Here is a 25,069-nt window from a genome sequence, read left to right as displayed (position 1 = left end):
GTCACAGCTGCAGGCTGGCTGGAAGGTGGAGCCCCACGGACACTGGTTCCCATCCTGGCGTTCCCTCTTGCTAGCCTGCAAAGTCACATTTCTCCAAGCCTCAGTTTTCTCATCGGAACAACAGGCATGGCACCTAGTTTGCAGGGTTGTTTAGGTTAGAGAGAGTTAACGGCAACACGGTTGGCCTCGGACACTCCTTGTTCTGACCCCCAGAGGTAAATGGCCCTGTGGTCTGGCCCTAGCTCTGTTGCGAGGCTTTGCTAGGCCGAGGGGCTCAGGAGGCCTTCCTCAGTGAGGCGCTCCTTCTGCCAGGAGCTGAGCTCATGGGCAGGGCGGGCCGGGAGGCCACATATCAGCCAGCTGTCCTCCCTTTCCTGGGAGCCGGTCCAGAGACGAGGGGCAGGGCGTCTGGTTTTCATTGTGCGGCTGTCTCTAATTCCTCTGGCATCTGAGCTGCTTTTCAAAGGAGGAGGATGCACTTAACTGGTTGTGACCCAGCTCAGGGCCGAGGAAAAAGCGCTGGGCTTGGGTTCAAGCAGAGATGGAGCCTAACTCGGCCACTTACTAGCTGTGTGACCTGGGTAAGGTACTTGGTGGCTTTGAGCGTCAGGGGCCCCATTTGGAAAACGGGAATGGTTAGTCCTGCCCTGGCTACTGCGTAGAGTAGAAACAGACGTGAAAGTGTTTTGTAAAGCACAAAATGTGAAGCTGGGGTTCTCTTTGTGTTGGTGTCACGGGGCTGGGGCCCTCTGGCTGAGCACCTGGCCCACACGTCCAAACGGTGAGCGCAACCTTTGGGTCCATGGAACAGAGGCTCATTCTAGAAGCTGCTAACCGGTGACCCTGAAGACGGCGAGGGCTCCCCACAAGAAGGGCTCCCTCTGGTTGGTGTGGTTTGGGAACACAGTAATAATAGCTAACGCGTCCGGACTGCTTTTCCATGTAGTAACCAATCAATCTCACGACACCTCTCAGAGAGGTCACTGTTATTCTCCCCCAAACACCTTTGAGGGTGGAAGGGCCTGGGTAGCCCCTCATATCTTGGGGACAGTCGGGCATTTGCCTGCAGCCTGGAGGGGCTGGCCTAGTGGGGCCTTGGAAGCCGGCCCAGGGGTTTAGATTTGCTGCAGTCAGCAGGGGGAACCCTTGGAGGCTCTTGAACGACTTCATTCTTGAGGGTGGGCGGGATGGGGCCCCTGGGAGTGGCTGTGATGGACTGGCTGGCTGTGGGGGTGCAGAGTCCATGGAGGGAGGTGGGGTTTCCTCATTCTTCTGTCGTCATCTTTGAGCAGAGGCCCAGGTGCTGCCCAATGGGAAGGCCCCATGGGAAGCCTTGAAGCTGAGATGGGCTCAGAAGCTGGGCCGTGTGTGGCGTGGGGCCTCAGACCTCTGGCAAGGCCAGGATGCAGCCCAGTGGCCTGGAGCCTGGTCCTAGTGCTGCGTGTGCCAGGCCTCCAGGGCCTGATGCAGGGCCTGGGAGCTGACCTGGGAAGGGCAGAGCAAGGCAGTGCTGCCTGCCGGGTTTTAGAGGCGCCAGAACATTCAGCTGTAACAGGCAGGACGCTGGTGCCTTCCTGTCTGACCCCCCTGCAAGCAGAGCCTGGTCAGGGCTGGCCGGCTGGGGAGAGGGCAGCTGGGCAACGGCGCACCCAGGGTGTGATGTGTGTGCAAGAGCCAGAGACAAGAGGGACAGAGATGGCAGGACAACTGGGGAGGCACGTGGGGCTGCAGCGAGGCAGGGGAGGGGAGGAAGGAAACTGGCTTTGGTCTTTCTTACTTTAAAAAAGAGTATGTACTTAGTGTCTGAACAGACCGTTGGGAAAGTTCAGGAGTTCAAGCCCCCAGGGATCTGCTCAGGGTGGCGGCGCAATGTGGTTCTCAGAGGCAAGGGAGCCGCAGGATTCCCAGCCCATGGTAAATACTCCTGGGTTTGGTGTGAGCAACGTCCACCTGGACTCACTGGTAAACAGCCCTGAGACTGCCCTTTGCCCAGGAGGCGCTGGCTGTGCGGGAGGGCTGAAGGCGAGGAGTGCTGGGAAGGAGAGCAAACAAACCCTTGGTCCGGGGCAGGGACCTGGGGAAGAGGCAGCCGAGGGGGGGTGGGCGGGTCCTTTCCTGGCAGCTGTGCAGGGTGGACTCGCTCCCCACCTGCTCTTCTCACTCCAAGTCACCCTTTGCCAAGCTGGGTGGGGCCTCCTGTGTTGGGCACAGCCCACACTTCCCTTTCCAAGCCTGCCCTGGCCCACCCCACAGCCCAGCGCTGCTTGGCTGCTGTGGCACAGGGATGTCATTTCTGTCTGAACCAGTCTGCCGGGCCCCAGTGCCCACAGGGACAGTAGCCAGCGGCTCACCTCGCACACAAGGGGCCACCTGACCAACCCAGCGGAGAAGCTGTGACACAGTGGCCCGGCCCTGACCACCCACCACGCAGGATTTGGACAATCCTGCTGAAGGGCCATTTTGAGAAAACTGGGGAAATTTCAATATTGACCAAGTATTACATAAGGTGAAAGTTTATTGATACGGAAGGGTGGAGAATGTTAACTGAAAAAAGTTACACATAGCATGTATGGTATGGCCTCATTTTGGAAAAAATAATTATTTGTATGTATGCTTGAAAAAGATCTGGAAGAACATGCAATAATGTATTAATAGTGATATTCACTGAGTGATAGGATTTTTCCCCCTTTTTTGTTATTTTTCACACATAGTTTAAGATTTTCATTATTATTTTATATTTTCTTATTTTGTTTAGTAAAGACTGCCACCTCGAGGTCACAGTCCCCGTGCCCGCAGAGGCACGAGGGTGGCCACTGCTGGGAGGAGCCTCAGGCTTCTGTTCTCCTTGGCTCCCTGCCTTGCTTGGAACCCAAAGCCCTGAGTCCTGCTCCGGATCCAGCAAGTGCTGATAACTGTGTAGCAACAGTTAACCAGGCCGCTTTCCTCTGTCAACACAGTCCTTGCCTGGCCCCTGCCTTTCACTGAAAATCCAACTGCAACAGGGGTTTGGAATAACCCAGGATTTGAAGGGCAGAGTTTTCCACATGTGCTGGTCTTTCCTGGCGCACCCCATGGATGTACGAGGATGGTGGCTGCACGCGTGGTGTGACAAGAGAAAGGGGCGGCCTTGCGAAAGTAACAGGAAAATGCCTGATTCTAGTTTCCCCAGGGACAGTTAGAGATCAGTCCGACCAGTTCTCTCTCTCACAGGTACTCTGCGGGAGTTCTGTTTTGCACAACTTCTGAAAGGAGCTGAGTGGATGGAAAAGAGACGGAAACCTCTCTTTCAAAATTGTTTTTTGAGAATCTGCTTTTAGAGTTCCGAGTAAAGAGCAGGAGAACAAGCTACAGCCTCAACGATAGACAGCTCGAGGACAGAGTCACATCTCCTGTGATAATCCCTTCTCCAGGGAAAGGCAGGAAACCAACTCTTGGAGGCTTCTGTTATCAACTGACAACACCCACTATTCTGCCCCCTCCCCTCCTTTTCTCTTTCCCCCCCTTCACTCTCTCATTCTCTCCCTCTCCTCTAAGAAGATAAAATAATTTTTACTTTTATATCTTAATCTCTGCGTGAGAAATCTTTCTCCACCTGTGCCGTGAGCGCCTGCCAGTCTTTCCACCCTAACAGTAGGGTCACGTCGCGGGTGAGAGCCACAGGATCTGGGGATAGGAGGTTGAGATAAATCAATCTCAGTTTAACCTGAGCGGGATGAGTGCCCTGGGGGAAACTCCAATTTCTCTGGGCCTTATGTTTCCTCTTTCAAAAAGGCAGAATTGGCTGGGCGCGGTGGCTCACGCCTGTAATCCTAGCACTCTGGGAGGCCGAGGCGGGAGGATTGCTCGAGGTCAGGAGTTCGAGATCAGCCTGAGCAAGAGCAAGACCCCGTCTCTACTAAAAATAGAAAGAAATTATCTGGCCAACTAAAAAATATATATAGAAAAAATTAGCCGGGCATGGTGGCACATGCCTGTAGTCCCAGCTACTCGGGAGGCTGAGGCAGTAGGATCGCTTAAGCCCAGGAGTTTGAGGTTGCTGTGAGCTAGGTGACGCCACGGCACTCGCTCTAGCCCGGGCAACAGAGTGAGAATCTGTCTCAAAAAAAAAAAAAAAAAGCAGAATCATCCCTGCAATTTCTCCAAAGGGCCGTACAGACAACTGTGGCTCAACCCTTGCTGGTGTGTGGCTGTGGGGCGCGGAGGGGCCGAAAGGCTGTGCTCCCGTTTGCCTCCGGTTTGCCTCCCGGTTCAGGGTATTTGCACTGCAGATGCAGCCCCTAAGGGCGCCCACCCCACCCAACCCTGCCCGCGCTCCAGGCCAAAGCTCCCATCCAAGTCCATCCCAGGCTGGGCCCATTCCTTGCTGGGCCATGGGAGGGGAGAGAGCGAACACCTGCATTTTTCTTAGCTGGACGAGCTCTGTGAGGGCACTTCCTTGTTCCCTCAAAACAGCTACAAAAACCAAAGTCAGTGATGGTCTTGTGCAAAGACAAGGGCTGACCAGAGGACTGCAGAGGAGGTGCGGGGCTGGAAGAGCAAGTGTCCCCTCCCAGGCTTCCCTGCACACCATCGGTTCCGATGACAGGACTCTGGAGAGGACTGACGTGTGCCCCACTCTGCCTTCCTCTGCACTGAGTTTATAATCCCTCATGCTACAAAGGAACATGTCTAGAAAGGATAGGATTTGAAAAAATTGTTTATTATACAACAACTACAAGGTTAAGGCCCTGCCTTACCCTGGACTCCTCTCTGCAGCCCAGCAGAGGGGCCGACTCCCGAGGCCAGTGTCCCCTGCCTACTCCACGTTCCCCCACCACTTTGGCAGGAGTGGCCAAAGGACGATCTATCTGTCCTTCTGGCTGGAAGGAGCAACCGAGGCCAGGGGCCCGGCTGCTGGACCTCGCTCTCCTGCGATTCCGGTACCAGCAACTGGCCTGGTGCAGGGGGGGCTTCAGTCGTTGACGTGGATGGGCTCTGTGGGGTGTCTGCTAGTGTTTGTGTTCTGGACAATTCTGCTCTAAAATAAATTGTAGTATTCGGATGAAAATGGAGGTCAGGAACAGGAACCCTCTTGCGGTTCCAAACTTCCCAAGCAGACGTTCTGATCCAGGCAGGGTAATGGTGACTACTGTAGTCTGCTGCCCTCTTGTGGCATAGTCGTGGTAACAAGCTTGTTGCTCCCTCTCGGATAACATTGACAGACAGCTGTGGAGCAGGCCGGCGACAATGTGTGGGAACAAAGTCAGAACTGAATGTGGTCTCTGCTTATGGAAGCCCCAGGCTAGCGGAGGAGGCTTTTTGTAGAACCCAGGTCTGAGGGCAACATTACACACCTTGGCTTTGCACAAGGGGGCTGATGGCCCCGAACCCCTGTACCTGGCTCAGCCAAAGAGGTCAAGTGGCCAAGAGCCGAGCATCCAGCAGTGCTTCCTAACTAGAGCCAATTCCCTTGCCAAGGGGAGAACCGACGGGTCAAAGTCAGGTCTTCCACTTGGCCTCCCTATCTCCCCCCATTTCGTTTTTTCCTTATCTGCTTAGTGACTGTTACGTTCTCCAAAGGGTCTCTTCTCCTTTCAACCCCTAACCTGATTCTGCTTTGCCTCCTGTTATGGGCTGAATTCTGTCCTTTCCCAAATTCGTCTGTTGAAGCCCTAAGCCCCGGTCGGTCCCTCAGAATGTGACTGTATTTGGAGTTAGGGCCTGTAAAGAGGTGATTAAGGTTAAATGAGGTGACTAGGGTGGACCCTAATCCAGTATGACTGGTGTCATTATAAGAGGAGATTAGGACCCACAGAGAGAGATGCAGGGACGTGCACGTGCGGGACAGGGGGAGAAGATGGCCCCCTACGAGCCTAGGAGACACCAACACTGCCCTTGGATTTGTAGCCTCCAGACAGAGAAAACGAATTTCTGGTCGTTAAGCCACTCAGCCTGTGCATCCGTGGCAGCCCTCAGCGATATACCTCCTAACACTTCTTTTTAAAGGGGCAGTTGTTGCATGTGGAGGTTTTCAAGGACACAAACACATAAACTCCCGCACTCCTGGCCAGTTTCTGTATTTGTCCATAGGAGCCTTAAGATAAAACACTGAGCAGTTTTTCTTTACTTTCATTTAATCTTCCTAGTAATCTACTTTATAGATGAAAGATTCTTGAAAGTTAACTTGTCCAGGGTTGCCTGGTAGTGGGGAGAAGCAGGATTTAAACTCAGGTCTGTTGCCAAATGTTGTCCCTTTCTCTCTGGTTCAGAGCAGCTAGCGTGGGCCCAGGGGGGTCTGGGGGCAGGAACCAGGACTGCCCACCTCTGTCTGCGGTGAGTGCTGGCAGCGTGCAGGAAGACTGATCCACAAACCCTGTCGAGATCTGCGAATGGGGGTTTGGTTCTTCCCTAACCCATTCAGAAAAAGTCCAATTCTTTTGAAAAACTCCTGCATATACTCCACAAGGCAGGACAGATTACTGACACCAAGCCAGCCCCGCCCCCATCTCGAGGTCTCTGTGTCCAGTACACCTGTCATCATTGAGACCAAGGGGAGAGCTACATACATTCTGGTCTTCGTCAACAGTGACTCCTAACCACACTGTTATTCTTTCAAAATATATTTTATTAGTGGCACATGGAATTTAAAGATAGGCAATTTCTTTCCAGAGAGAAGGGGAGCCCTGACAGACTAAAAATTGAGCAGGTATGTCACAGCAGAAGCCTTTCCAGTGTAAAGAGAGATGGATAGGAATACTCTCCACCAAGGAAATTCTTCTCCTCGCCATGCCGGCCACACCGCACCACGCCCAGCTCAGTGGGCAGGAGGAGGCGTCCCAAAGCACTGGACGGCATGGGAGCTCACAATGTCACGGCATCCTCCCCACATCAGCCAGCTCCTCCCTGTCGCTGGAGAGGTCGCAGAGGTCGCGAGCCCCTTACTCACTATATGACCCTCTACGCCAGAGGGCAGCGGCCAGTGAGGCTGGCTTGCGGGAGAACACTAGGTGAGGGGCTCGTCTGCGAACCCAAGAAAACCCTCACACTTCAAGGAAGCCCAGAGCGTCTCCATTATGACGGTTAGGGAGCTATGGGTTAGCGGGGGGTCCTTTGGAAGTATCTGGAAACATGTCTATATTAGTAAGTCAGAGAAGCTCTGAACTTTCTTGGAAAAATCAGTTTACTCTTTCATGGATGAAGAACATTTCCCTTAAAGGATTTTCTCTCTTCGAGCTAACTCGATGTTCCTGTGACTCAGAACCGCAACATTCTGAGGTTCCCCCGGACGTCGCCTGCTAGTTCTGCTGCTCCTGCCTCACTTGCAAACTCTGCTGCTTCCGCGGGGGCCTTCCCTCCTCACCTCCCCGCTTTCTCAGTTCCAGAAGGCACCGCCTGCCCCAAGGCAGTTCTGCCGTGTCCTGATCACGCACGGGAAAGACTCACTAGGTCTGTCATCTTCACTAGTCTTATTTTGATCCCCGCACAGACATTTTCCTCTCATCACTTTAGAACGCGCTCCTCAACCAAATATTCAGATAATTATTGATCAAGGCAACAAAATGAGTGACAGACTGCACAGTTTTTCCATTTCTAGATCTAATTGATTAAGCTACGGCTCCACACCAGGACACTGTACTTTACCTCCAAGCTAACGTCTAGAATACAATCTTCCAGGGCTCAGGGCAGGTCCGTGGTAGTGGTTTCGTCAACGTCGATTCCCGAGTGCAGCTTGTCGTCCTTCGCGGCGGCCCAGGGCATGGAGGCAGAGGTCCACTTCACCACCCAGTCTCCTGTTTTGCTGATCAAGATGAGGCCACCTAAACCTCTGAGCCTTGACTTCATAAAACCCAACGACAGGTCGGCAGCCTCTTCTAAGCTCTTCCCTGAGGACAAGGAGAGGTTGAGAAACAACACGTTACTGAAAGGAATCTGATGGGAAATCATTTGCAGTATGAAAAGCCAAAAAGCAAGTTAACAAAGATTTTTGGTAAATGGTTTCTATTTGAAAGCTTAAAAGGAGGGTCCTGGCTTCCTTGCCCTGAGACAGAGCCCTGGCGTCCTTCTGAGCGGAGCGGCCTTCCCACCCACGCTCAAGCTCAATGTCTCTCTGCCACCCCCTTCTCCTGAGGTGCTACCAACAGCCGTGCTCCAAATGCTCTCCTCTCCGGATCCTACCAGAGGTGGGAAGGACTCAAAGTGTTCACAACCTGGAGGCAACATCCATAGCAAACAAGAAAGGGCTTCATATACTTCTCCAGAGCTTCTACATACTCGCCTTCACAAATTATTTAACTGGGTCTATGATATACGTACCTTGTTCTAGGTGGAAGAGGGTGAGTCTGGCCAGATTCACCTTCAGGATGCTTTCCCCATGCCCTGTGGTTGAAATGGCTCCAATGTCATTGTCAGCGTAACCTCCAGATCCTGCTCAAAAAAGGTGATTGGTTCTAAGTGAGAAGCAGTGGTCAAGAAATTCACCCACATTACAGGTTTAATGCTACATGAATGTTAAACCCCAAGAGTGTAGACAAAGGTCAGATTAGTAGCCATGACCTGTGGATGCAAAGGTGGACTATCAACATCCCCAAATCCAGGAGGATCAAGGGAGGCTCGGGGGAGGCAGGTCTGGCTTTCACAGAGCAGCCTCTGCCCGACCACGCCGCCCTGCTCAGTGGGCCAGCCCGCCCCCCCACACCCATACACCGTGAAGGAAGAGCACCACATTCGAACAATGTGGGGAAAACTGACACCCGCAAAGCTAACATCCGTGTACACTGTCCAGGGATCTGGAGGCCAGGGCTGGTTCAGGGGAGGCTTGGCTGCGCCTGAGGGAACTATTCTGGGCTATCCACTTAAGTGGAGGTCTGGAGATTTCTTCCTCATTGAGCAACTTTACAACTTTCTCTCCATCGTTCCCGTATCTGTGTATACACAGCTACCAGCCTGAGAGCCCTTTGCTCTCTCCTGCTTGATACAGACACATGTTATGATTGACACTGGCCTTATTCATTGATGCTGGATGTGGGGAAAGCAGGAGTCGAGGGCTACACTCAATGTCACAGGGCCCAAGGGTTCTCAAAGGCAGATAACCCTGTTCTGGTTCTGGAGCGAGCTGGGACTGGGCAGGGAAGGAACTATTGCCATGGGAAGAGGTGCGTATCCTTTTTTCTAGAAGCTTCTGCGGTGGGATGAGCTGGCCTGACCGCATGGTGTCAACATGTCCTAATACTTGGAAGCAGCCAAGTCTTTGTTTTCTTTTCGGTTACTCAAGACCACAAAAGGCCAGGGTGACTCCAAGAGTGGTCCTGGCAGGGGTGGCAGGCCAGCGGAGGCACACTCCCTCCACACGCACTTGTCAAGAGGACGACTGCTCAAGCGGCGACTGTCTCTCCTGACGGTCCACATGGCGCAGCTGCCGCGCTGCTAGGGGAGGGCTCACTGGAAAGGCCGAGGAGAGCACACTCGGTCTCACAGCCAGGACAAGGACCTCTGAGCATTCAGGATATGCCTTTTCTCTCCCAAGCTTTATCACCATAACTCAAGTCTGAAACTGGTCTCTGGGATCTGACCCGGGGTGGCCCGGTGGCCTGATCTGAACCCAGCTGGATGCAAAAGCTGCACTACCGACTGGGCACAGTTTGGCAGGAGTTTTGCTAAGGAGAATACTCTGAGTTCATGATAGAATAAAGGGTGTCAAGAATTGCTGAGTGCAGATTATTGCTAAAGACGAGAGTGAGGGTAGGGTTAGTTTTCCACTAAACGCATAAGCTGCTTTTTGGGGCAGATGGAACAATTTAGCTGTTTTCAAAACTTCAATCATCTGCAGGGGTTATGGGGACTCCCACAAGAGCAGTGTGAGAGGCTGCACGGAGTGAACACACACGCACCCCAGCCCTGCCTCGCACCCACTCCTGGGGATGAGATAATGTGCTTCCGTGTTAATGTACACACTTTGATCTGTCATATATATGTAGAAGTGTATCACTTTCATGCCACTCAAATCTAGTAACTGCAAACTTAAATTCTCAGCTTTCTTGGATAGTTCATTTGAGCCCATGCCTGGGAAGAGGTCTCACGTACTTAACCCTCTGCGAGTAAGTCTGCAGAACTGGAGACAGGCACTGCCGGGCAGCTTGGGGATAACATTAGCATCCCTGTGTCCATTTCGCACCCCAAGTCATCCCCAAAAGGCATGCAATCTAGGAAACACAGTGTTTGCTAGATACAATCTCCGCTCAAGCAGTGCCCTGAACAGCCCCATTGCCACTCCCCAAAAATCCTGAAGCTGCCACCAAGAGGAGAAAGGAAATGCAGAAAGAAAAGGAGAGAGACGGGCAGAGAACAGAGAGGGAGGAGAACCCGGTGATTGGGACGGAAGGGGAAGGGGCAGGAGCTGTCGCCAGTCCTACCTATACACGGTGTGTCTCCAACTCGGCCAACCATTTTATTCACGATACCCCCTGTAGAGGTTGCATAAGCTAAGTTTCCTTTGCAGTCCAAGGCAACAGCACCCACGGTTCCCAAGTTTCTGCCAAAAATAAACACAAAAAAATGACAGGCTGGAGATGAGAAACACCCCACAACCATCAACATAGCTTAAAACCTCTCAAAGGCGCACGGTGCCTGTCAATGGCAAAGCGCCTGCTTGCTTCCTGCTCTGCCGGTCAGTCACAGCAGACTGCCAGCTGCTCCTCTAGGACCCAGCTTGAAGAGCACATCCAATCCCAACACATCACTTTCCAGCTGTGTGACCTTAAGTGATGTTTTTATTCTCCAGGCCTCATTGCTCCTACCTACAAATTGGGGATAAAAATGACAGAGCGCATCTCAAACGTCAGTGTGCACAACATCCCCTGGATCCCTGGGCCCACCCCAGAGATTCTGAAGCTGCCACCAGGAAAGGAAGACGTGAGTGTGTAGATGCAGAACAGGACCCCAGACCCTGCATCTGTGCCTGCTGTCACGGCCTTTCACTCTCAAAATTCAGTTCTAGTGGAACACTAAACCATATGATCACTCTATTTTCAGGCCAGTGTAAAAGGCTTTTATTCTGAGTAAGACAGGGGGACAGTTTGAGCTCAGAAGTGTCATAATCTGAGTTAAATTTTAAAAATAACCATTCTTATCACTACACCCACCCTTCCGAGTGGCTGAGTGGCTAAAATGAAAGAGACTTATCGAGTGTTGGCAAGGATATGCAGGAACTGAAGTTGTCATGCTGTTAGCATAAACTGGTACAACCCCTTTGGAAAACCATCTGGCAATATCTACTAAAGCTGAACATACGCACACTCCACGACTCCACAATTATACACTTGTATTCTGCCCATCAGAAATGTGGACATATGTTCACCAAAAACAGCAGACAGAAATGTTCATAGCAGCAGTATTTGTAATACAGTAGTCGCCCCTTATCTGCAGGGGATACACTCCAAGACCCCTAGTGGACACCTGAAACGGCAGAGAGTACTGAGCCCTATACATACGATGTGTTTTCCTGTACTGTATACACATACCTATGATAAAGTTTAGTTGATAAATTAGGCACAATGAGAGATTAACAATAGTACAATTATAATAACGTACTATAATAAAAGTTATGTGAATGTGGTCTCTCTCTCTCTCTCTCAAAATACTGGACCGAGGTTGGCTGTGGGTAACTGAAACCACGGAAAGTGAAACCACAGAGAAAGGGGGCTGCTCTAACCTCAGACCGAAAACACAACGTCCACAAAAGGTAGAGCAGATACACTGTGGCACAGCAACGAACAAATGGATGATCTCAGAAATAGAATGTTGAAAGTAGGCAGGCCAACAAAGTACCTACTATACGGTTCCATTTAAATCAAGTTCAAACATGGGCCACACTCACGCGTGGTGTTAGAAGCCATGTAAGTGGTTACCTTGGGGGAGGCAGCGAACGGAGGGGGCAGGAGGGGAACCTCTGGCAACATCCTGCGTCTCAGTCTGGGTGCTGATTACATGGGTTTCCACCCTGTGAAAATCCGCCACGGTGCACACATATGATCTGTGCACTTCTGTACATATGCGTTATGTCTATAAAAATTTTATCTGAAAAGAATTAATCTGGCTGAGGTGTAGGGTTGACTGAGGGAGACAAGAGCAGAAACAGAGACCAGCCAGGAGGCTTGAGGGGCAGTGGTTTGTTGGGGCCGTTTCAGCAGAGGCGTGAGCAGCAGGCTGGAGCTGGGACCTTGCGAAGGTAGAACTGATAGAATTTGCAGGTGGAACGAACATGACAGAGAGAAATCACGAAAGACTTTGAGCCTCTTGGCCTCAGCAACTGAAAAGATACAAGAACTATTTATTGACATGTGGAAGACTATTGGGAATAGGTTTTTTGTTCTGTTGTTGGTATGTGTGTGTGTGTGGAGTGTGGTGGGGAAACAAAAAACTCAGATTTGGACGTGAGCGTGAGGTTAGGTAATCACGTGGAGAGACTGCCTAGTAGCTAGATACATACAGTCTGGCATCCGAGGGGCTGGGAAGAGAAATTCAGCATGTTCTACCTAGAAGAAAGCGGGAACCTATCTTCCATCATCACAAAAACTAACTCCAGATGGTTAAAAACCTAAATATAAAACATAAAACAAAATCCTTCCAGAAAATCTAGGTGAATATGTATCTCCAGCTAGTGGAATGCCTTAGAAGTTTCTAGTCTTACAAACAATAAAACCAGAGGTAGGCATATCTGATTACATAAAAACAAAAGTATTTTATATGGAAAAATTTTATAAATAAAGTAAAAGCAAAATAAAAATAACAGATGTGGGATTTTTTTTTTTTTTTAAACAACAGAGGATGATCTTAAGGCTGATAATAAGGGGACAAAAGAACTCAAGAGAAAGGACAAGCACAGGACAAAAATAGGCAAATTCATACAAAAGAATGACACCCACACAAATGCAAAATGATCAAAATTCTTGTCAGGGAAGAGTAAATTAAAGTGACAGTGTCATCTTTCACCTGTCGGATAAGGTATTAGGCACTCCCCATCGCTGCTGGTGGCAGGCCCACGCCCAGCGATTCAAGGGGCCGGGGCAAGAACACGAACACAAAGGGAGGCCCACAGACCATATCCTTAATATTTAGAAGTTATAAATATGTGCTATCCTCTTACTGTGTTAAATATGTGTTGAAAAATATTTTTTGTATATATATGTGTATATATATTGTATATAAGGTGCACAACGTATTTTGATAGACGTAGACACAGTGAAATGATTACTAGAGTCAACCAAAGTAACATGTCCATCATCTCACAGTTACCTTTTTTTTTTGTGGTAAGAGTACCTAAAATTTACTCTTAGCAACTCTTTAGTATACAATATTATCCTAGAGTCCTCATGTTGTACATTCAATCTATTGATACATTCATCCTACATAGCTGTAGTTTTGTACCCCTTGACTTATGTCTTCTTATTTCTCCCATCCTCCCTGTCCCCACCCCTTGGGAGCTGCCATTCTATTGCTTCTATGTATTCAATGTTGCTGTTCGTGTTTTTTTAATAGTCCATATCTAAGTGAGATCATGCAGTATTTTTTTCCTTTGTCTGGCTTACTTCACTTAGCACAATGTCTTCTAGGTTCATTCACCCATGTTGTTGCAAATGGCACAATCTCCTTTTTTTTTTTTTTTTGAGACAGAGTCTCACTCTGTTGCCCAGGCTAGAGTGAGTGCCGTGGCGTCAGCCTAGCTCACAGCAACCTCAAACTCCTGAGCTCAAGGGATCCTCCTGTCTCAGCCTCCCGAGTAGCTGGGACTACAGGCATGCACCACCATGCCCGGCTAATTTTTTCTATATATATTTTTAGCTGTCCATATAATTTCTTTCTATTTTTAGTAGAGATGGGGTCTCGCTCTTGCTCAGGCTGGTCTCGAACTCCTGAGCTCAAACGATCCGCCCACCTCGGCCTCCCAGAGTGCTAGGATTACAGGCGTGAGCCACCGCGCCCGGCCACAATCTCCTTTTTTAAGGCTGAATAATACTCCACTGTATATATACATCACAGTTTATTTATCCATTCATCTGTTGATGGACACTTTGGTTGTTTCCATATCTTGGCTGCTGTGAATATGGGAGTATGGATATCTTTTCAAGGCAGTAACTTAATTTCCTTTGGGTATATACCAAGAAGAGGGAATGCTGGTTATATGGTAGTTCTATCTTTAATTTCTTTTTTTTTTTCTTTCTGAGTCATAGCACCAAGATGTCAAGTCAGGGATCTTGTTCCGTTCTTGGTTCTTGGTGTGCTCTTGGCCAAAGAATGACCAGACACACCAAAAGCAAGGCAAGTGCGAAACGAAGTTTATCGAGGAAGGACAACATAGGTTTATAGAGCAAGAGCAAGACACACTCGCCAAAGAATGACAAACGGACCCCTCTGTTGTAACAAAAGGGCCCATTTTTAATTTCTTTAGGAAGCTCCATACTGTTTTATCTTAAAAAATACTGTAAAGCTATGGTTTTCATATGATTGAAAGTTGAGAAACTACCATTGATGACTTAATTCAGTTATTACTGTGCATACGTGGGTCACTTGTTCATCAACTGGTGATGGCAGATGAATGAACACACACACATAAAATTTATAAATTATTACTTATCACATAAATTAATTTTTCTTATCTTCATTTCAGGGAGTACTGATTATGTTCTTATACTGAACATTTTCACATAACATGAATTCAACTGACAAATGCCAAATAAGACAACCTTTCTTGAGTCAATGTAGTTCCTTAGCAAGTTTTAAATTAATTTTTTTTTTTTTCCAGACAGAGTCTCGCTCTGTTGCCCAGGCTAGAGTGCCATGGCGTTAGCATAGCTCACAGCAATCTCAAACTCCTAGGCTTAAGCAATCCTTCTGCCTCAGCTTCCTTAGTAGCTGGGACTACAGGCATGCGCCACCATGGCTGGGTAATTTTTTCTATGTATTTTTAGTTGTCCAGTCAATTTGTTTCTATTTTTAGTAGAGATAGGGGTCTCGCTCTTGCTCAGGCTGGTCTCGAACTCCTGACCTGGAGCGATCCTCCCGCCTCGGTCTCCCAGAGTGCTAGGATTATAGGCGTGAGCCACCACGCCCAGCCCTTTTACTTTTTTTATGTGGCTATTAGAACATTTAAAATTACATAATGTGGCTCTCACTTTATTTCTGTTGGACAGAAATACACAAACATAAGAGTAATAGTCCCCATGCGCAACTCTTGCAGATATTGTTCTAATCCATGAATACCTTCAGAACCACAAATTGGAACACCCACAGAGGCAAGAAAGTGGACTCCAAGTGTCCACATTCTGGGCTATCCACTTAAGTGGGGGTTGGAAGCTAAACCTACTTTGATAAGATTTCTTCCTTATTTTGGTCTGGGATTGAGCAAACTTCCAGCCTTCTCTCCATCATTCCTGTATCTGTTCACACACAGCTACCAGCCTGAGAGTCCTTTGGCCTTAGAAGGGTTCACTTTACTTTCTCCTAGTTGATACAGAAGCATTATATGATTGACACTGGAGTAAGACTTTGTGATACAAGAATCGAATTGACCAGTGAATTAAGTTTTAAGTAATTTATCTTTGTCTCTTACCTAAATCCTTCTGCAGTTTGGATCTTCCCCACACTCCAAAGCAGCGTCCATTTCTGATACCAACAGTGGCACAACCCACAAACTTTGAACTCAGGTGGCCTTTGCTTCCAAGATACAGAGCAAGAGATGTGGAGAAGCCTTCCCCTGGCAGCTGAATGGTGTTAGTCACAAGAGCGATGATTGGGGTTATGAGTCAAGCTGTGTCAATGCTGAGTGACAAAGGTACCCCACATGTTCTGTAATAAATCATTTTGTGTATTTGTGATATGAGGGCCCTTTAAAATGCAGGACCCAGGGCAGGAACCCCTCTTGTTTGTATGTAAAAGCAGCACTGGCTGGTGGAGATGTGTTGTTACAGAATTTTTGGAAAGCAATGTGGCGACATCTTTTAAAATAAACATGAAACACTGATAAAGCAACCCTGTTCTTACGCCTCTAGCCCAGCAGTCCCCAACTCTTGTCACAAGGGACCTGTTTCATGGAAAACAATTTTTCCACAGCTCTAACCCACACACAATAGCACACTTAGTAAGGCTATCAATAGCTACCAACATCTGGCCAATCTTTTATAGCAGATTCTTAACCTGGGGGACACATCAGAATTACTTGGGAAACTTGTTCATAATATACCTGCCTGGCCTCTTCTCTACTTCAGATCTACTTAAATCTGATTCTTTTTTTTGTTTGTTTTTTTGAGACAGAGTCTCGCTCTGAGTGCTGTAGTGTCAGCCTTGCTCACAGCAACCTCAAACTCCTGGGCTCAAGCAATCCTCCTGCCTCAGCCTCCCGAGTACCTGGGACTACAGGCATGTGCCACCATGTCCGGCTAATTTTTTCTATAAACATTTTTAGCTGTCCATATAATTTCTTTCTATTTTTAGTAGAGACGGGGTCTTGCTCTTGCTCAGGCTGGTCTCGAACTCCTGAGCTCAAACGATCGACCTGCCTGGGCCTCCCAGAGTGGTAGGATTACAGGTGTGAGCCACGGCGCCTGGCCTTAAATTTGATTCTTTAGGGAAGGGGCCCAGACATGTGTATTTTGAAAACGCTCCCTAGGTGATTCCAAGGTATACTCCTGGTTAAATATTACTACTCTAAAAAGTACACAGAGCTAATAGACTGAATTCCAGTATAAACTCCTAGGCCATATTCAACTTTTCTTTTTTTTTTTGAGACAGAGTCTCACTCTGTTGCCCAGGCTAGAGTGAGTGCCGTGGCGTCAGCCTCGCTCACAGCAACCTCAAACTCCTGAGCTCAAGGGATCCTCCTGTCTCAGCCTCCCGAGTAGCTGGGACTACAGGCATGTGCCACCATGCCCGGCTAATTTTTTCTATATATATTTTTAGCTGTCTATATAATTTCTTTCTATTTTTAGTAGAGATGGGGTCTCGCTCTTGCTCAGGCTGGTCTCGAACTCCTGAGCTCAAACGATCCGCCCACCTCGGCCTCCCAGAGTGCTAGGATTACAGGCGTGAGCCACCACGCCCGGCTCAAATTTTATTTTCAAATTTTGCTTTAAGGCAGGGGGCTTTTATTTTGGATTCTGGAATCTATAACATAGAAAACTGTAATTCAGAATATATGATTAATTTGAAATTTTAAGAGTTGTACTGATTTCTCTGCACTATGAAAGTGTGCTTAAGTAAGTTCATAAAATACACTACATCACAGAGCACCTGTTCAGTCTATTTAAGATAACAAACTGATCAAGAAGAATTCAGATAATTGACACATTTTAATATAAGGCATTCTTCTATGAAATCACGTCAGAAAAGGAACTCCTAATTTGAGTTACTATTCATAGTAGTAAAAAATGAGGTTAAATCTAAAACTCAAATGGCAGGTTTTCCATTATTTAGTCTGAATTATTTAAGAAATGTAGATAATCAGATATTTGCCAAAGTTTCATACTTTAATAACTCCCAAAAATGTGAGCCATAGATGAGACTTACTTTTGACAGTCTGATTTCTGAGCACCTTTCTCAAGCTTCTCTTTTTCTAGGCGCTTCTTATTTTTCTCTGTTATCAGTTGTTCTCCAGGAATCTCTGGAATCCCCATAGCTGCTGCAAATTTTGCTGCCCCTTGGTCAGTCAGAAAGCAATGAGGTGTCTGAGTCAGAAAGAAAAGGAAAAATGGTTAGCTTTTTGAAAATGCGTAATCTTTTTAACTGTTCCAACTATGTGGAAATAATTACTTCTCTCTGGGTGCAAAGGCTCAAAAATGCAAATTCCACTGGCTTGCTTTTCTGAATGCTGAAAAGAGCCTGGCTCTCTGAGTTTCTGCATTTTCAAAAAAAACAAAAATAGTTGGACTACAATCCAGCAGTGGACTACAAGTTACTACGGATGTGACTTACATATTATGTTAAATTTGTAGAACTTAATCCATTTGTATTTAACGCCACGCTATTATATAGTTGGTCTGTTCAGTTTGTAATGTGCTGTGTTACATGTATTGAAAGAATGATGAAGAAAATACAGGAAGATGACTATGTAATCACTGGTCAAGTTACACTAGTCAGGTTACATTGTCAACAAGAGACAGAATCTTGGCTGATTTGAAAAACTTAAATAACATTGCTTCTGTTCTTGTATATATTTTTAGGAGAACAGTGATCTCAAGTTTCTCCATAGTCAGACCTCCTTTTTTTTTCTTTTAACCACTAAAGTACAGCAGTAACAATTCTTTAGGAAAAAGATGGTTAGGTCACATATACCTTTTCCATGACAAGCCGAGCAAGTTTAATGGGATTTGCTATACACCGGACTGCGGACACTGCTCCTGCGGACAGGTCTTTTCCATCCATGATACTAGCATCCATTTCAACGTCACCATTCATATTCAAGACAGATCCACACCCTAACACCAAGAAGAAGTTGAAAAGCATGAATTAAGAACTTAGAAATTGCTCCAAATTTTCCTCTAATCTGTCCCCCTTTAATTCATCTTCTATTCCATTGCCAGAGGAACATTTTAAAAACACAAATCTGACTTGACACCCTATGATGTACAAAATAGAAGTATGAAGCCCTTCCTGATCTGGCCTCTGACCTACTTTTCCAGCTTCATCTCTTATCCTTGGCTACATTTTACTGAAATATTAGGTTTCCTTGAATACAGTAGTTCTCCCTTCTCCATAGTTTTGCTTTCTGCAGTTTCGGTCACCTGCAGTCAACTGTGGCCCAAACATATTAAATGGAAAATTCCAGAAGTAAGAAATTCATAAGTTTTAAATGTGTGCCATTTGGAGTACTGTGATGAAATCTTGTGACATCCCGCTCCCTCCTGGCTAGGATGTGAATCACCCCTTTGTCCAGCAAGCCACACTATCTACGCTACCCGCCGTCATCACTTAATAGTCATCTTGGTTACCAGATCGACTGTTGCAGCATCGCAGTGCCTCTGTTCCAGTAGCCCTTATTTTACTTAACAACGGCCCCAAAGGCACAAGAGTAGTGACGCTGGTGTATTGTTGTGAGTATTCTATTTTATCATTAGTTATTGCTGTTAGTTTCTTACTGTATCTAATTTAAAAATTAAACTCTATCATAGGTATGTACGTGTAGGAAAAAACATAGTGTAGGGTTTGGTACCATCTGTGATTTCAGGCATCCACTGAGGGTCCTGGAAGGCATCCCCCGTGGCTCAGGGGGACTAATATGTACCATAAGCTCTCCTTACTTTGCACATGCTGCTCTCTTTACCATGAGCATCCTTTTTCCAACTTTCTTGCCCAGACCATGACTACAAATCTAGCTATGCTTCTCAACCTCTTTGTGCTTCTGTTTCCTCATCTGTAAAATGGATAAGAATATCAACTCCTTTAATCCTCATAGCCATCAAGGAGTTAGATAAGGCACATTTAACACTTAGAGTAGTGCCTGGCATGTGCAAGCAAGCAGTAAGTGTTAGATGCTCTGATTATATGCCAGTTTAACACGTGGAGAAAATAAAAACGCAATTCTCTCAATATCAGATGTCTATTACGTGAAGAGTGAGAAATCAAATCCAAGTCTGTCGCCTGGATAGCTATTTCCTTCTGCCAAAATAACTCACATCTTTTCCACCATACCTTGATGCCTTAGTGGGTTGACAAACAAAACCCAATTTAATAGTTATTTCAGAGTTAGAGGAGAATATTAAACTAGAAAATTTTATGAGACTGGTAACTCAAGCAAGACTACTTTCTTTCTTTCTTTTTTTTTTTTTTTCAGACAGAGTCTCGCTCTGTTGCCCAGGCTAGAGTGCCGTGGCGTCAGCCTAGCTCACAGCAACCTCAAACTCCTGGTCTTAAGCAATCCTTCTGCCTCAGCCTCCTGAATAGCTGGGACTAAAGGCATGCACCACCATGCCCAGCTAATTTTTTTTTCTATATATATTTTTTAGCTGTCCAGATCATTTCTTTCTATTTTTAGTAGAGATGGGGTCTCGCTCTTGCTCAGGCTAGTCTCGAACTCCTGACCTCAAGCAATCCTCCTGCCTCGGCCTCTCAGAGTGCTAGGATTACAGGCGTGAGCCACTGCACCCAGCCAAGATTACTTTCTTAAAATTAATTTTAATAATTATAAAAGCAATACAAGCTCTTTTGGGTAGAGAATGGAATGCTTTATTATTTAGAGAAATTATACTCCATTAGTTTGGCTAATGTGGAAGCAAGTGAGTAAGAAAATCAAACCTGAGACCTTTATTTCATTTGGGTTATGGTAATACTAATTTGCTTAAATTATCTTAAAGAAAGTCTATATTATGGCTATAAAACATACTGTAATATTGCTTACTAACATAGCACATAGTGGGCACCCTATTATTTGTTGAATGACTGTTATTTAAAGGGAAGCAAGTGCGACAGATTTGCCTTTATGCAAAATGTATGAGGCATATTAGAAGAAACTAGGGAAAGGAACACTAGTAAATGTGTGATAGGCCACGGTAAGTTTCATGGGTGAAAGTGAAATATTAATAAAAAGACTACTCCCCACCCAATCTGCCATGTATCTAGCGAGTGCTTAGCTAGTGAGAAGTAACAGAAATAACTCTCAAAAACAATAGGCTGCACAGCATGGGGATCCCTGCGAGAGGAGAAACAGAGAGTGCAGCAGTCTCACGCCTGGACCACGTGCATTACGCGGAGCGGAGAAGGGAGCCCAAACAAAGTCGGTGGTTGTCCTGAGTTGAGGAGAGAGTGGAGAATTTGGGAAGCCAGGGTCTGGAATCCATGGGGCACAGAGAGCGCGAGCTGGCAAGGCTCTCTCTGCAGAGGGGTCTCTGTGAGTGTTCAGCTGAGTACTGACCAGCGCGCACAGATGAGGCAAGGGAAAGAGCTACAAGAAAGGACTTGGTGAAACCAACTCTGGAGCTCACACAGGGCTGGGAACTTCCTGTTCAAATAAGCCATTGTGAAAAAACCTCATAAAGTCCTACCTTTCCCCCCCTAAATCTCTGAATTCCTTCTTTTCAGCTCTATTCTTTTCTCCCTCAGTGTGCTGAATAGCAGACATCTGGGAAATTTAGAGGGAGATATTCAGAAGGCAGCCTCTGGGTGAGAACTAGCTGGCTGCTCCCTCAGCTGGCAAAGTCAGTCCCTATCTGGTAAATCTGGCTCAACAAACGCAGCCAGAAAGCATACTGTTACCTCTCATTCTATGGTCAGGCAGACAAACGAAATTTTTCGTAAGCATTAGAGTGCTTAGTAGAGTCAAGGGGACAGAACAAATACTCAGTAAATATGTGATGTACATAGTTGGTTAAGATTTCCTGAAATTCTTTTCCCCGACAGATGTTGGGTGGGTGGTGTGATTCCAAGAAGTATTTCAATCCCTAGATCTTAGGTTTTCTATTTTAAAACAAAGGGGAATGGCCGGGCGTGGTGGCTCACGCCTGTAATCCTAGCACTCTGGGAGGCCGAGGCGGGTGGATTGCTCAAGGTCAGGAGTTCGAGACCAGCCTGAGCGAGACCCCGTCTCTACTAAAAATAGAAAGACATTATATGGACACCTAAAAATCTATATAGAAAAAATTAGCCGGGCATAGTGGCGCATGCCTGTAGTCCCAGCTACTCGGGAGGCTGAGGCAGTAGGATCGCTTAAGCCCAGGAGTTTGAGGTTGCTGTGAGCTAGGCTGACGCCACGGCACTCACTCTAGCCTGGGCAACAAAGTGAGACTCTGTCTCAACAAAAAAAAAAAAAAAAAAAAAAAAAAAAAAAAAAATAAAACAAAGGGGAAATGAATGTCTTCCAGCAAGATAGTTAATCTTTCTGTGCCTTAGTTTTCTCATCTAAGATATGAGCATAATTTTACCTACCTCATGGGACTACAGTGTGGATTAATGAGTTAATCATGCAAATTTCTTAGACTATTTCCTGATACATAGTACTCATATCAGCTATGAGCATTATTATTTTAAAAAAAGGGTGGACTGAAAGAAGCCAACCACAAAAGAATACACTCTGTATGACTGCACTTATGTGAAATTCTGGAAAACAGAAACTAACTATAGTGACAGAAGCAGATCAGTGGATACCAGGTGCTGGGGACGAAAGGGGGGATTAACTGCAAAGTGACATAAAGGAACTTTTGGGAGTGAATAAGGAAAACCTGTTTTCCCTCTCTATAATCAGATTCACTCTCAATATTTTACTTCTAAGACCAGATGTGTGGGCTTTTTTTTCCTACACATCAATTCTCTGGCAGACACCAACTGGGTGTCCTATAATTCAATTCAATTCTGACACTATCTACCTGGAGTTAGTGTCCCACTCCCACCAGACTGCCTCCCACTTCAGATGCCAATCACAAGAACTAGGTTACCTGCAACTTCTGCCCAGTCTGGCTACAGATAGGAGGCTCCCACAACCTTCTCAAGTTTGATTAATTTGCTAGAGTGGCTCACAGAACTCGGGTAAACATGTGTACCAGTTTATGATATAAATAAAGGATATGACAAAGGATACAGATGAAGAAATACATAGGGTGAAGTCTGGAAGGGTTCAGGGCACAGGAGCTCTGTCCCCATGGAGTTGGGGTATGCCACCCTCCTGATACATGGATGTGTTCATCAACCTGGAAGCTCTCTGAACCCGAAAGTTCAGGGATTTTTATGAATGACTTTATCAGAGGCATGACCAATTATTAATTCTATCTCTCCTCATCCTGGAGGTTGGGGGTGGGGCAGAAAGTTCCAAGCTTCTAATTATGGCTTGGTTTTGATGGAGATCCCATCTGGGAGCCACCAAGAGTCAACTCATTAGCACAAAAGAGGCTCCTGTCAACCAGGAAATTCCATGGGATTAGGAGCCTTGTGTAAGGTGCTGGGGTCAAAGACCAAATATTAGGACAAAAGATTCTCCTAGTACCCCTATTGCTCAGGAAATTACAAGGTGCTCGGACCGGGAGCAGAGATCAAATATATATTTCTTATTATATCACAATATCACAGGGGATGATAGAGATGTTTTACTTTTTAAAATTTCACTTATTTTTTGAGGCAGAGTTTTGTTCTGTTACCTGGGCTAGAGTGCAGTGGTGTGATCAGAGCTCACTATGACCTCAAACTCCTGGGCTCAAGTGATCCTCCTGCCTTGGCCTACCAAATAGCTGGGATTACAAGTATGAACAGCCATGCCCCGCTTTGGAAATGTTTTAAATCTTGATTGTGGTGGTGGTTACACAGGTGTATACATTTTTCGAAACCAAAAAGAGAGTACAGTTTATGATATTTAAAGTAGTCTACTTCCAATCCCCCTCTTGGTACGTGAATTCTAGGAAGCTGGTTAAATAAAAAAAGGGAATTAATGGATGCAAACATTCTTAATGTAACTTGATCAACAGGTAGGAAGAGAAAAATATTGCTTCTTGTTAGCATATTTAGTTGCACCACAAAGCTGATTAGATTCCCTGACGCTTTAGAAAGCTTCTATTTATTCTGGGGGGCGGGGAGCTTGGCCTGACTTGGCATTGTCCACTAGCTGAAGCGCAAATTTACCTGCGTTGAACTCGGGATCATTTTCCAGGGCGGTCACAGCTTCTTCCACAGCATCCACCGCGCTGCCGCCCTGCTTGAGGATTTTGTAGCCCGCGGTGGCGGCTTTGATGATGCCCTGGCGCACGCACTCCTTCCTGTCCTTGGCGATGTTGCTGGCTCCGCCACCGTGGACTACGACGACGGGATTCATGTCGACGGACCCTGGCCATCAGGAAGACGAGAGCGTCATTCCAAACGTGTCTGAGAAAACCGCTCCGGCACAATCTCCTCGGGAGACCCAACGGGGACAAAGTCCAGTTTCTATTTCGGGCGGGCAGGATTTACCGTCTTCGGCAATTTCTTGGGGCCGCGGAGGGGCGGCGGGGTTTGAATGAGGCATGAACGGCCCAGTGCGCCCGGGTCCGCCCCGCCCCGGCCTGGGGTACCTGCCGGCCAGGCGGGGGTCTCGGGGGTCCAGAGCCTGCGCTCCCTCACGGGCTGCCTTCAGGCCTCAGTTTCCCCGGAAAAGCCCAAAGCCGGTCCCATGCTGGGCCACCGGCCGGGAAGGAGCGGGAGCGGCGCCCGGGGCCAGAGCTCCCGCCCCTCCTCCCGGGCTCCGCGCCGGGCCTCGGTTTCCCCGGGGACGCGTCCCGTGCGTGCGCCCCCTCCCGCTGAGGACGTGGGACGGCCTGAGGCTGGACCTCGCCGGCGCCCTCCCCGCTTGAGCCCCGGCACCGAGGAGGGCGCTTCACGCCTTCGCTACAGTGTGTATTTCCGATCATTCCGTTCACCATCCCCGCGTCCCGGCCGCCGGCTTACCGAGGACACCGCGAGAGGCGGACGCCGAGGCCTCAGGCTGGCCCGAGCCACCCGGCGGCCCCCGGAGCCGCACGGTCCAGTCCCCCGGCGAGGCTGGTTCTGGATCCGCGTCAGTCCGCAACCGCTCCGCAGGCAACGGTTCCGCGCCTGCGCGCGAGGGCGGGGCTGCCGCGCCGAGGCGCTACCGTAAATCCCCGACGCCCGCGGGCCGCGCACTCGCCTCGCAGCGCTGGGGTCTCCGGTGCCGGTGGGCCACGCGCCGTTCGCCTCCCAGAACCGGGACCACGCTGGAGACGCTTCCATTCGCGCGAGCTTCCTCGTGGCATGCGGGGACCGTCCCCCTCCCGATGAGGCTGGGAGCAGGGGTTTGGGTTGGTGGTGAGAAGTGACAAGTGGTGAGTCGCAGTTTTGGAAGTGCAAATGGAAAAGCAACGCTCCACGCACTGAAATCCTTCCTTTGGCCAAGATGTTTGGCAGGCTTGCTAATTATTATTTTGAATGCTAATTATTGTTTTGAATTCAAATATCTTATCCTTAATTGTCTCTCCCCTTAACCTTTTGTAAAGAACAGAAAGACAAGCTGTAAAAATGTCTAGTTGGTCTGGTTCTGTGCCTGGGTGCCCTTAGAGTATGAAAACCCTCAGCCTAGTCCCTCCCTTTGAGCTTCAGCATCCCAGCTCTAAATTCTGTCGCCTGCAAGAGTCCT

General features: G+C 47.7%; 1 protein-coding gene across 1 annotated transcript; it reads right to left on the bottom strand.

Annotated features, from left to right (window-relative positions):
* Positions 1-6,474: 6,474 nt before the first annotated feature.
* Positions 6,475-24,471, bottom strand: ASRGL1 (asparaginase and isoaspartyl peptidase 1). Its single transcript, XM_069470114.1, has 7 exons — positions 24,364-24,471; positions 23,566-23,766; positions 18,301-18,443; positions 17,536-17,693; positions 10,389-10,507; positions 8,293-8,403; positions 6,475-7,862 (listed from the first exon to the last, which is right to left on the bottom strand). Exons 2-7 carry the CDS (start codon positions 23,753-23,755, stop codon positions 7,657-7,659), a joined length of 927 nt encoding a protein of 308 aa, XP_069326215.1. The 5' UTR covers positions 23,756-23,766; positions 24,364-24,471; the 3' UTR covers positions 6,475-7,656.
* Between the last annotated feature and the right edge of the window lie 598 nt (positions 24,472-25,069).

Source organism: Eulemur rufifrons, chromosome 6, assembly GCF_041146395.1.
Source record: "Eulemur rufifrons isolate Redbay chromosome 6, OSU_ERuf_1, whole genome shotgun sequence".
NCBI lineage: Eukaryota > Metazoa > Chordata > Mammalia > Primates > Lemuridae > Eulemur > Eulemur rufifrons.
This window is presented reverse-complemented; position numbering and strand designations above follow the sequence as displayed.